Consider the following 11,998-nt stretch of genomic DNA (forward strand, 5'->3'; position numbering starts at 1 on the left):
TAAGCAGTGGGGCTCTCCTGCTAACAAGATAAAGTGGTCAGGCAACTTTCCCCTCTTAAAATGTTACTGGAAACTGGTGAAATGCTTTAAACGGTCTGGATGTTTTCAATGGGCTCTGTTCTACTGGTTCATGAATGCCTTTTTTTCCCCCCAAGATAATACAACTACTTGGTTTTTTTTTATCTTCTTTCCTATTCACGATTAAAAATGTGATAAATCAGGTTTTTGGCTCTGAATAACAATGGCTTGATTTAGATTTCCTAGTAAATCTATTCAAAAGTGAAACAAAGACTGCCTTTGGAGGATACCTTACACTTCACCTGGACCAGGCACGTAAGGGCAATTCAGATAAAAATCTTGTTAGGAACTCAACAAGAAATAGAGGATTTTCTCTTTTCCCTGGTTCAGGCTTTATTTAAACTCTTTGTTCAAAAAAAATGAACAGAGTGATAGTCGGGTTCTAATTTACAGATATAGTTTAGACGTCTAATATTAAATTAGAAGATCACACAAGAAAAACCATTTACACATAAAGGTTAAAACCAATACTTAAACTTTTAAAAACTTTATATTACATAAAGCCAAAATGAAACTAAATACATGTTAGCCAACTTCATTCACAAACAGTAGTCAAAATATATACACTTAAAAAGAAAAAAGCTACAAATGAGGTTCTTTTCTCTAAAATGTGTTTTATCATCATTTGCAAATGAATTGCAGGTGATCTAAAAAATAAGCTAATTAGGGAGGGAACTCCAAAACACATTTAAGCGGTTTGAGTTGGTGGAGAAACGCTAGCTGAAAGAAGAGACATCTGTCAAAACAATTCTGGTTTTTGTTTTGTTTTGCTAAATAATAAATATATAATTACCACTCAGACAAAAAAGTCTGATTTAATCTTAGATAAAATTGCGGGTCTGAAATAGTCTCGCAATTTTTAGAAGTTAACTTTGACATTTGTTCAAAATGTTTGAGAGTCGAAAACTGACTCACATTTAGGGCAACGCAAATAACACATTTTCAGACTCAATGCTTTCACGGACATATACACATTTACAATCTGAAGGTGAAACTCAGCCATAATGAAAAAATAGGAACAATGCCTTTTTCTGTGTAAACTGTGTCAAAAATTCTAGCAAGTGGACTCAGGAGACTTCTAGTAGATTTTTTTTTAAGGAGAAAATCCAATTGACAACTTTTCATTTCACACACATTTCTTGTTTGCGGTCCTTGCTCTTGAGAAAGAGCTCTTGGTCTGATTTGCATATGGCAGGATAAACAAAAGAAACCGTGATCGTCTCACACACAAAAGGCCAGATTCGAGCCGGTCACTGGTCAAGAATGGATCCGGTCTAGGGGTTCTGCTTGAGAGAACAGAGATTTGCAAAGTTCAAACAGTACAAATAGGGAGCAAGGCTGCTCGGAGCCATCCCGTTCCGAGAAACTAATGACACAGATCAGCTTTTCCCTTGTGCCAACCATTTCAGACCTAACGTTTGAACAGAGTGCATGCAACACAGACCAGGAGAAAATAATAATAATAATAAAAGAAAAACAATGGGCAACAAAAGCAAAACCGACAGTAAACTTCCCACAGAGAAAGCTGGAAAGCCCAACATGTCAAAAAAAAAGTTATTCCTCCACCTCTGTGGGCCAAAACGCAACAGGTTCCGAAGTGCAAAGCAAACAGCCACCGCTGCCGGATACAACTGCCCTCTTGAAAGTTGTCTGCGGGGTGCAGGTCTGAAAGGATCCTGTCAATTCACACGCACACTCGCCCGCGTATTCGCGCGCTCGGCCACTAGCGCCCCGACTGGCATCTATACACCTTATGTACACACACACCGGGGGGGCCCCCGTCGCGGGAGGGCGCGTGGGGAGGCCGCAGAGCTCGTACCTATACATATGTACACGTGGGCACACCGGTCCCGGCAAGGCCGCCCCGCGGGGGTCATAGCGCGGCGGCGTAGGCCGCGGGGTAGGGGTCTAGCTGGGGCTTGCCCATGCCCGGCAGCAGGATGTAGGCGAGCGGCGGCTGCAGCCCGGGGCTGGGCCACGCGCTGCAGTTGCACGGGATCATGTAGCCCGGGTTGCCCGGGCTGGGGTGCGAGTGCGTGTGCCCCCCGGCGGCCGCGGCCGCCGCTGCAGCCGCCGCCGCCGCGCCATGGAAGGCGCCGGCGCCCGCGGTCGGGTAGCCCAGCGACGACGCGTACGGGAGGCCGGACGAGGACGACGAGATCTCTGCCATCTTGGAGCCCAGGTCAAGCAGCGAGTAGGGGCTCCCGGCGGCGGCCGCGGCCGCGGCCGCGGCGGCGGCGGCCGCCGACTGCGGGAAGAAGACGCGCGCCGCGGCGGCGGCGGCGGCAGCGGCCGCCTTCTCGGGGTTGGCGAGCAGCGACTCGGGCACCAGGCCGCCGCTGCCCGCGCCCGCGTGCAGCCCGGCGCCCGCCTTGAGCGCCGGGTGCTCGGCGTCGGCCACGCCGCCCAGGCCGTAGGGCACGGGGAAGGCGAACTTGTCCTTCTTGAGCAGCGTCTTGGGCTTGCGCCGCGGCCGGTACTTGTAGTCGGGGTGCTCCTTCATGTGCATGGCGCGCAGGCGCTTCGCCTCGTCGATGAACGGCCGCTTCTCCGACTCGGTGAGCAGCTTCCACTCGGCGCCCAGGCGCTTGCTGATCTCCGAGTTGTGCATCTTGGGGTTCTCCTGGGCCATCTTGCGCCGCTGAGCCCGCGACCACACCATGAAGGCATTCATGGGCCGCTTGACGTGGTCCACAGGCTTGGACATGCTGTCGCCCTGCCGCGGCTGCAGCCCGCCGCCGCCGCCCGGGCCGTCGCTCTCGGCCCGGAGGAAATCAATGTTGGCTGTTGGCGGGGACCCCTCCGGCCCGCCGCGCCCCACTTTTCACCCCGGCGTCGCTCCCGCCGGAACGAAGCCGGAGGACCAGCCCCGGGCCGCGTCGCGCCCGTGGATGTTCTGCTGTCTCCGGCCGGCCAGGCGCTCGGGGGAGGGGGAGCGGAAAACAAAATCCTCCCCGAGGCAGGAGAACTTCTCGGCGGTGTCCCCACCCCCACGGTGGCAGTTTGCCCTTTGCTTTCTTTGTGTCCTTCCTGTCCGGTGGCGTCCGCTTGCGAACTCCCCGCAGGTGGCCGCCACCCAGCAGCGCGGTCCCCCTCCTCGGTCTTTCCCCTGTTAAATGCACAGCAGCTCCGAAAGTTGCGTCGCGGAGGCGCCACCAAGTTGAGCAGAGGAGTCAGCCGCCGCGTGCTGCCAAGTGCCAAAGGGGGCTCTCGGCGGCTGGAGTGTTTGGGTTCTCCTCGGTGACTTTCTCATTTGACAGTGGCAGATGGGGGGTGGGGGAGGAGGGGGGGCGGCCGGGAGGAGGAAGAGGAGGGGGGTCCGGGCGCACCGAGGGAACGCAGAGCGCCGCAATGGATATAAATACAAATACCGCAGCACCGGCCGGTCTTCCTCGCTCGCAGCAGGCGGGGTGCGCTGATGGGAACCCCCCTGGTGGGCTGGGGTTTAGGGCGCGGGGTCGGGGGGGGGGGCTTTCCGCACCCCAGCACCTGCCTCGTGGGTCTTCCTCTCCGGCTGCGGGTCGGGGCAGGAGGTTGGCTGAGGATTCAGAAAGCCTGGGATCGATCGCCGTGCCTCAAAGGAAATCCTCCCGGCTCGCCGGGTCGGCGCGTCTTGCTGTCCCTGGGGCCATGCCGGCTCGGCTCTCTCAAGCCCTCCTGGCGCGTCGGCCGACTCGGGCACCCGGAGCGCGCTGGGCGCGGAGCACGAGCCAGCCTCCGCGCGGCGCCGCGGGCCAGGCACCGGCCGCGTCCCACTCCTCGGTCCTCTGGGCCTCCGCCCGGGACTTGCAACTAACTTCGCCCAAGTTTCCTGCGCCGGCGCCGCCGCGCCCCTCTCGGCGCGCTCGCCTCGGAGCGTGCGCCCGCGTGTGCTCCGCGGCCGGAGCCCCTCTGGGCGGGCTTCCTCGGCCAGAGCCGAGCGGGCGGAGGTGCAAGAGGCGGGGTGCGGGGTGGTGGTGGTGGTGGTGGTGGTGGTGGCAGCAGATGAGTGGGTAGGATTTAAGGAAGGCGCGCCATCACCTCAGTTCGCAGATCCGCGCTGGGGCTGCTCCCAATTGCCCCTCTCCTGCAGCACCGTGGGCCCCTTTCCAGCCCAGGCCGCCAGCCGCCGCTCCCGAGGCGACAGGAGCCCTGTGCACGGGCTCAGGTGAGTGTCGCTACCTGCGTGTACACGTGCCCGAAGCCGGCGCTGGGTGTGCATGGCCGGCCGCCGCTGAGTGTGTGTATATCTGGGGGCACGCGGAGGTGGAGCCCAGCACTTAGGGAGGAGGAGGGACCAGCAGAGCCTCCTCCCGCTCCCACACCCTCAGGACCGCGAATTAAACAGTATCCCTGCCGCCTCTCCCCCTCCTCACCCCACACCCCCACCCCCGTACTCCTCCTCCCACCCGCTTTTCACTTGAGAACAGGTTTAGGCGAGAGGAGACTCCGAGGCGCGCCGCCGAGTTTGCGCACTGTTTGGCTTCCGCCACCCCTGGGGTCGTCCCGGCGGCCCCGGCCGGGCGGAGCATCGGTGGTCGCGGGTCTGGGATCCTCTGCCCTGGAGGAAGGAGGCGCGCACGTGGAGGAGAGCCTCACGCGGTTCGGAGGAAGAGGGGACGCAGCCCAGAAAATGCTGGAGACTTTTCCTAGCAAGAAGGTGCTTCCTTGGAGGTCCAGGTGTTACTTGCCGCAGATGCTTCGCGAATTTTCTTGCACTAGTGATGCACCCAGTCGGAGGTAGTGGAGTGAAAGATAACAGGAGGGGCTGAGCGTACGCCTGGCAACCCTTTCGAAAAGGAACTAGCCCAGGCTGAGAACTGGCATCCTTGGCCGACTCTTCGGATCTTTTAAAATTCTGGGGGTTTGTTTTCGTTCTAGTCGCTAGTCATCCATATGCTGATCGGTTTATGGTACAGTTAGTTAGCCTCACAGTATCTCACGCACAGATAGGATGAAGGTGTTCAAAATCAGTAAGAAGTATAAAACGTTTCTCTGAAAGACAAAAGTGAAACGTACTAGTCACTCTGTACTGGAATATTTTTATGCTGTTAACCACAATTTCCTTTAGTAGGAGCAGCTTTTTCCTTTATATTTGACATAATGCAAAGATCAAACAGCATATTTTTGTTTGCAGATTTTCCTCACTTCTTGGTATGCTTGCAGCACATCTTCTAACACGATCAGTCTGGAAGTTTCATTCACAAGTTGGCCTGCCCTTCATGGGGAACTTGCTTGCCTCTTTGGCAGTGCGGATTTGTCCTAGCCATGTGGTGTGTACAAGTAGGAAGTTCTACAATCAGTTAACTCTTTTAAGTTTTCCCTGCAATTCATGTCCAGTTCGAACACAAACACATATGCAGGTATAAAGAACTTATTGAACTTATATAAAAACATTTTTAGGCCATCAGTTTTATTTAAAAGTTAGGCTTGTTTTATTGCTCATTTTAATAAAAAAATAGTGATTGTTGCTTTTTCTTCCTAGTTGCTGTGATGACATACAGAATGCAAATCAGCAGTGAAATGTATGGGAGTGACACTCTTTCTTAAGATACCACACAAATGTTTACTTTGCATCAGCCCTTGTATTGCTAAAACAATTGGACTGATTTCTTTAGAACCATATTCCTTTACAGGCTCTATAAAGACACTCTGTTCACAGACTGGGTGGAGCAACTGTTAAAACCCTAGCAGGAGTAATTACATAGACTAGAGTATTAAATATACTGTCTTGCGATGATAAACTATGAAACTATCACCCCCGAGCTTTTAACCTACTAACTTATATAATAGGTTTGAGACAAAATATACACTGTCATACAAAGGACATATATATGTATAGGGGTGCAAATGTGAAAACTGTTACTAAGATTATTGTGAATAAAGTTGAGTCTAATCTTGAAAATTATTTTGATATATACAAAAGGATAAGGACTGAGAAACATTTTTATATTGGTGATTTAAATTATTGTATATTTTCAAATTTAAGTTTAGAAATCAATTGCAATAAATTATTACCATGAAATGTTTGCATATATGATTGAAATATATGCCTTTATGTGAAATATCTTATAAAAATAAAATGTATAAGCTTCCTAGGATATGGTTTTATGAATTGTGTGGTATTGCCTGTTTAGTGATATTAAATGAACCAGATTTGAAAGTTCTTTAAGTTCATGAATGTTGAACTGTGGGGGGTGGGGGGGAAGATGTTCCCATACCTAAAAAGAAAATGGTTGTTTGTGTGCTTGTTTGCTATTCACCTAATACAATTTCACACTAGGAGAGGTTTGGCTTTCAGTTTTGGTTATTAGGGGATCAGTATTCTTGGCCTAGAGCCTTTTCATCTAGAGGCCCCCAGGATGAACCCTCATGGGGGACAGCAGCAAATCACGGCTGCTATTCATGGGCCTTCATGCCTCTTGACTGAGTCTGGTTAAGCTTTTCTCTGTAAGTTTTCTTGCCATTCCCTTTCTTATGTACTGAAATGACGATTTAGTTTTAGTGTCCACAGAGCTTATGTTTGAACTCGTGGAACCTTACATATTTGTTCTACATTTCTCTGCCTGTGTGTATGCTCAGTGGCACCTGACTTTTTGCGACCGCATGGACTGTAGCCCGCCAGGCTCCTCTGCCCATGGGATTCCCCAGGCAAGAATACTGGAGTGGGTTGCCATTTCCTTCTCCGGGGGAATTTCTCAACCCAGGGATCGAACCCAGGTCTCCTGCATTGGCAGGCGGATTCTTTACCACTGTTCTTGTACATTGTGACATAAAAGTGAAAAAATACCAAGATATAAGAAAGAGAGTAGTCTGTGTGAGTGAACAGTGAAGGAAAAATACTTTGAAAGAGAATTACAAGTTCTATGTCGGGAAGATCCCCTGGAGAAGGAAATGGCAACCCACTCCAGTACTCTTGCCTGGAGAATCCCATGGAGAGAGGAGCCTGGTAGGCTACAATCCATGGGGTCGCAAAGAGTTGGACACAACTAAGTGACTTCACTTCACTTCATGGGCTTTATATTGCCAAGTGGATGGCAAGCACCCAAAGGACTGTGTACCTCCATCCGTGGAACCTATACAGGCTCTGTATTTGCCTTGTGGCCAAGGAATACCTATGACCACAAATATATCTAATCTGCAGCTGAGAGGCAGACACTTTCTCAGACATAGTTTGGGCAAAAGTCTGTGCAAAGTCACTTTCTTCTTTTTCCCTTAGGTCCTCCCTGTGAATGGTCTTTTTCAATTTTAAAACTTTCACTAGGAGGCAGCAATGAGATTGTTGGGAATTTTTTTTATTTTTAATACCTTGGCAATGCCAAAGTAACTGGCTTTCTTCTTCTTTCTCTTTCTCTTCTATAAAAGGGAGGGAGAATATTTGGATCCCAACAAAAGACAGGGGCTCAGAGTGAACTGAATCATTTTTCTGCCTTCATCGATTCCATCTCTGTGCTCCCACTGGATTATCACCCAGATGGCTCATTGTTACATTTTTCTAGAACCATGGAGGTGAAACCACAGCAAAGAAAGCAAACTGGCAGGGTACGGAGAGGTGCCCAGGTGGAAGTGACAGGGTGGGAAAGGTGATGCCTTCAAATGCAGAGGCCAAGTTATGACCCCTGGAGCAGTGGGAGCAGACGGCTGGAGTCAAGAGAACTTCGGGCTTCTGGTCTTAAGCAAGTGCAAGGAAAGAATTCATAAGCTTTCAACCTGCATAGAAAAGTAATATAGCCTGTTTGTCCTGTTAAGGAGGAAATGAGCAAACTGACAAAAGCCAGTCTCAGGCTTTTGTTACAGTTCTCTAATCCTACTCCTTTAGTTCCCTAGTTGTTCTCCTATCATCCCCACCCCAACCTGCCCCCATAAGGGAGGAAAAAAACCCAAACACATGGTCCACATAAAACCCGAGAGATGAGGAATTAAGTCAGGTACTCATGGTTAGAGTGAATAGCTGCGAGAGCAACCTTTGACTGGTTACTGCTAAATTTTCATTCTTTTGAGATTTCTGTCCCTTTATTCTTACTGCTCCTGCCATACTGGGACTATACAAATGGATTATGAGAATGCCTTTCTTCATTCCTCCTTAGCAGTACTCAACTCAGGCTGGCATTTCTAAACGAAGTTGACCTAGATGACAGAGCAAGAAATACAAAATTTAAAAACCCATTGTCCCCCCCTTCCCCCAAATAAAACACCTGAGGGAAAAAAGGCAATACAAATAATCCAAGACAGACAACTTCACAAAGTACAATTTCAGATCCTGAGAATACTGTGAAAGCAATTGACTTTCCTCTAGGATAAGTGCTTTTTTTTTAAGTGGGAGAGAGCTAACATTGAACAAAACCAGAAATGAATGAGGAGGGTTGAACAGTCAGCGTATCACATAATGAAGAATCCTTCCAACCCATAGTTTTCAAATGAGGAGACTGGATTCTGGTGTGGTAGCCTTATTTGTAAATTTCACCACCGTGCATGCTCTGGTTGATTTTGAGAAAGATGGGAATACTGCTTACGTCTTCCAGCAGGGTGTAGGATAAGCCATGTTTCCGATTTTACAAAGTTCCTCTGTCTGGCTGTCCTTTCCAGCTTTCAGACCTCCTTGACCTGTGTGTTACTCCCTCTTAGGTTCAGTTTCCTATCTGAGGATGGGTCTGCTTTGATGAGCAGTTTGATTTTAACTATCATTTACTGAGTTCTTAAGATACCATCCTTTTGCATACACTATCATTTAATTTTTAGGAAAGCTCTATGAGGTAAGAGTTACCTCAATTTGCAGTTGGGAAACGGAGGCTTAGAGCTGATGGATGAATAACTCACCCAAAGTCACACAAATGCAAGTGGAAGAAGTGGGGTGTGAACTAAGCCGATGCTCTTCACCAGCACCACTCTGAGTGGAAGACTCAGCTGCTTCCTGGCTCAGATTCTCAATCCCACCTACTTCCTCAAGCCTCCTTGTGACTCACTCAGTGCCATGCTTCCTCTGAGAGGGAGTGGCCAAAGGGAATCCCTCCAGTAAGGTGTTCCATGCCTACAGCAACATGCTGCCCCAAGGTCCAGTCCTGGCACCCAGCAGTCAGCTTCCCTGCTAGTTCCTGTGGTTGTCAGCACCGGCTTGGTTTCAGCTGCAACTCAATACCCCACTGCCAAACAGAACCCAATCTCTACCCTTTCTCTGATAGCCAAGGACTGCTAAAAGGGAAACCTTTAACAATGATATCTAATCTCAGTCTGTATATTTCCCCAACCCTACTTGTCCAAACCACCCTATCTCCTTCCGTCTTTCCACCCTCCTTCATCCCTCTCTTTCTTTTATGAAATCCAAGTACATGAAATTGGTTTAATCACTATTCCCAGTGCTTGATACACTCTCATAATTGCTCCATCAGTGACTTTCTTTTTTTTCTCCCTTTCTTTCCTTCTTCCTTCCCTCTTTTCTTCTTTCTTTCCTTTCTTTATTTCTTCCTGTCTCTTTCCTCCTTTCATCATATAATAAATACTTATGAATCCAGCATCCAAAACAAAATCTGCTGGTATACCTATACATGGGCTTTCCTGGTAGCTCAGCTGGTAAAGAATCAGCCTGCAATGCAGGAGACCCCGGTTCAGTTTCTGGGTTGGGAAGATGCCCTGGAGAAGGGAATGGCTACCCACTCCAGTATTCTTGCGCTTCTCTGGTGGCTCAGCTGGTAAAGAATCCACCTGCAATGTGGGAGGTCTGGGTTTGATCCCTGGGTTGGGACGATCCCCTGGAAAAGGGAATGATTACCCACTCTAGTATTCTGGCCTGGAGAATTCCATGGATTGTATAGTCATGGGATTGAAAAGAGTCAGACCGGATGGAACGACTTTCACTTTCATACCTTTACCAAAACAAATCCCCCCAGTAAACTCTACACTACATCTATGTGTATCCTTGTTAAGTATGTTTTTCTTTATATTTTAGCTTTAAATGTTATTATAAGTTAAAACTTTTCTATGTAATCTTAGTGATGAACTTTTTTCTTTTAATTATGTTTGAATTCAAAGTTAGTGCATGTCACTGAGTTGATTCACAGGCTGTCTAATATTTAATTGTGCATATAAAGCACAGTGTATTTGCTTATACTCTCCTGTTAATGAGCATGTGGGTTGTTTCCAGTTTCTAATGATGTGCACTGGCTGTTATGGGCTTCCCAGGTGGCTCAGTGGTAAAGAATCTACTTGCCAAGCCGGAGACATGGGTTCAACCCCTGGGTTGGGAAGATTCCCTGGAAGAGGAAATGGCAACCTACTCCAGTATTCTTGCCTGGAAAATGCCATGGACAGAGGAGCATGGTGGGCTACAGTCCATGGGGTGGCAAAGAGTTCGACATAAATGACTGAGCACACACACACACTGACTGTTTGTTATAGACATTCTTGTTCGTGTCTAAGACTGTATATATGTGAGGTATTTTATAAGCAAAAAACTGTAAAAGTGGGAAATTCATCTAGCACTGTACCCTTTTCCCAAGTGTGTCCCCTTGTGTTTCTGTTTGATTTTGACTTTCCTGCAGGCATTTAAGAGTTGTTGTTTTTTTTTTTAATATTTTGTCCGAAGCTTATGGTTATTCTCTAAGGGAGAGGTGGTCTTCTAGGAGCTATTTCTCCATTTCCAGAATCTATCTGAAATTGATTTCTGTGTATGGTATAAGGCTTGATTTCTTTCCATATGGACATTCAATTTTCTAGAACCAGTCATTGTAAAGGCTGTGGCTTTTTATACTGCTCCTATTGCTCCCTTTGCCATAGGATATGAGTTGTTTTCTGAACTCTCCATTTTGCTTCATATTTTTCAGTTTTTGCACTACTGTTGCACTATCCTAATTCTGGCTGAGCAAGTACTTTCATTTCTTCTTATTCAAAAGAAGCATGGCTATTCTTGACCTTTGCACGTTCATATACATTTTATTTATTTTTTATTGGAGTATAGTTGCTTTACAATGCTGTGTTAGTTTCTGCTGTACGATGAAGTGAATCAGCTATATGTATACAGATATTCCCTTCTGAACTGTGGTGCTGGAGAAGACTCTGGAGAGTCCCTTGGACTGCAAGGAGATCCATGCAGTCCATCCTAAAGGAGATCAGTCTTGGGTATTCATTGGAAGGACTGATGTTGAAGCTGAAACTCTAGTACTTTGGCTGCCTGATGCGAAGAGCTGACTCATTTGAAAAGACCCTGACGTTGGGAAAGATTGAGGGCAGAAGGAGAAGGGGACGACAGAGGATGAGACAGTTGGATGGCATCACCGGCTCAATGGACATGAATTTGGGTGGACTCCAGGAGTTGGTGATGGATAGGGAGGCCTGGCTCGGTTCCTGGGGTCGCAAAGAGTCGGACACAACTGAGCGACTGAACTGAACTGACTGATCCCCTCCATCTAGAACCTCCGTCCCACCCTCCTATATACACTTTAGAACAGATTGTCAGGTTCCAAGTATTTTTTAAAAACCCAAGTATTTTTAATTTAAAAGCTTAAACTGAGGTATAATTATATTAGTTTCAAGAAAAAAACATAATTATTTGATATTTGTATATATGGCAAAATGATCACCATAATAATTCTAGGTAACAATTGTCACAATATATAGTTATACATTTTTTCTTGTGATGAGAACTTTTAAGATTTACTAAAACCCAGATATTTTTAAAAAGCCTTTTAGTTAAGATTGTTATGAATCCCTGGGTTGATTTAGGGAGCAGTGACATAGTTACAAATTTAGCACTTCTAATCCATGAGCTTAGCATTCTTCGGTTAATTTTGTTGTTTTTTAATTTCTCTGAGTAATATCTTACAGTTTTCTGGTAGAATTATTATTCATCTCTTATTACTAGGTTTTAAAATTTATCTTTTGATACTATAAATACTGTGCTTTATGATGACATATGTATATTAAAAGATAATGTCTTTTAAATAATTTT

General features: G+C 47.4%; 2 protein-coding genes across 2 annotated transcripts; one reads left to right on the plus strand and one right to left on the minus strand.

Annotated features, from left to right (window-relative positions):
- Positions 1–386: 386 nt before the first annotated feature.
- On the minus strand, positions 387–4,279 carry SOX21 (SRY-box transcription factor 21). The gene has a single exon (XM_042254986.1). It carries the CDS (start codon positions 2,783–2,785, stop codon positions 1,952–1,954), a length of 834 nt encoding a protein of 277 aa, XP_042110920.1. The 5' UTR covers positions 2,786–4,279; the 3' UTR covers positions 387–1,951.
- LOC105612090 (uncharacterized) lies at positions 3,430–6,158 on the plus strand. Its single transcript, XM_042255124.2, has 3 exons — positions 3,430–3,511; positions 3,622–4,225; positions 4,488–6,158. The coding sequence occupies exons 1-3, from the start codon at positions 3,430–3,432 to the stop codon at positions 4,708–4,710; spliced, it is 909 nt and encodes a 302-aa protein (XP_042111058.1). The 3' UTR covers positions 4,711–6,158.
- Positions 6,159–11,998: the final 5,840 nt, after the last annotated feature.

Source organism: Ovis aries, chromosome 10 (assembly GCF_016772045.2).
Source record: "Ovis aries strain OAR_USU_Benz2616 breed Rambouillet chromosome 10, ARS-UI_Ramb_v3.0, whole genome shotgun sequence".
NCBI lineage: Eukaryota > Metazoa > Chordata > Mammalia > Artiodactyla > Bovidae > Ovis > Ovis aries.

What these genes read in the sequence shown, in the direction of transcription:
- SOX21 (XM_042254986.1), bottom strand. Translation starts at nt 2,785, where the DNA reads ATGTCCAAGCCTGTGGACCACGTCAAGCGGCCCATGAATGCCTTCATG.
- LOC105612090 (XM_042255124.2), top strand. Translation starts at nt 3,430, where the DNA reads ATGGATATAAATACAAATACCGCAGCACCGGCCGGTCTTCCTCGCTCG. An exon ending in CGCTGATGGGAACCCCCCTG is followed by an intron (nt 3,512 to 3,621) that starts GTGGGCTGGGGT and finishes AGGTTGGCTGAG; the next exon opens with GATTCAGAAAGCCTGGGATC. An exon ending in AGCCCTGTGCACGGGCTCAG is followed by an intron (nt 4,226 to 4,487) that starts GTGAGTGTCGCT and finishes ACTTGAGAACAG; the next exon opens with GTTTAGGCGAGAGGAGACTC.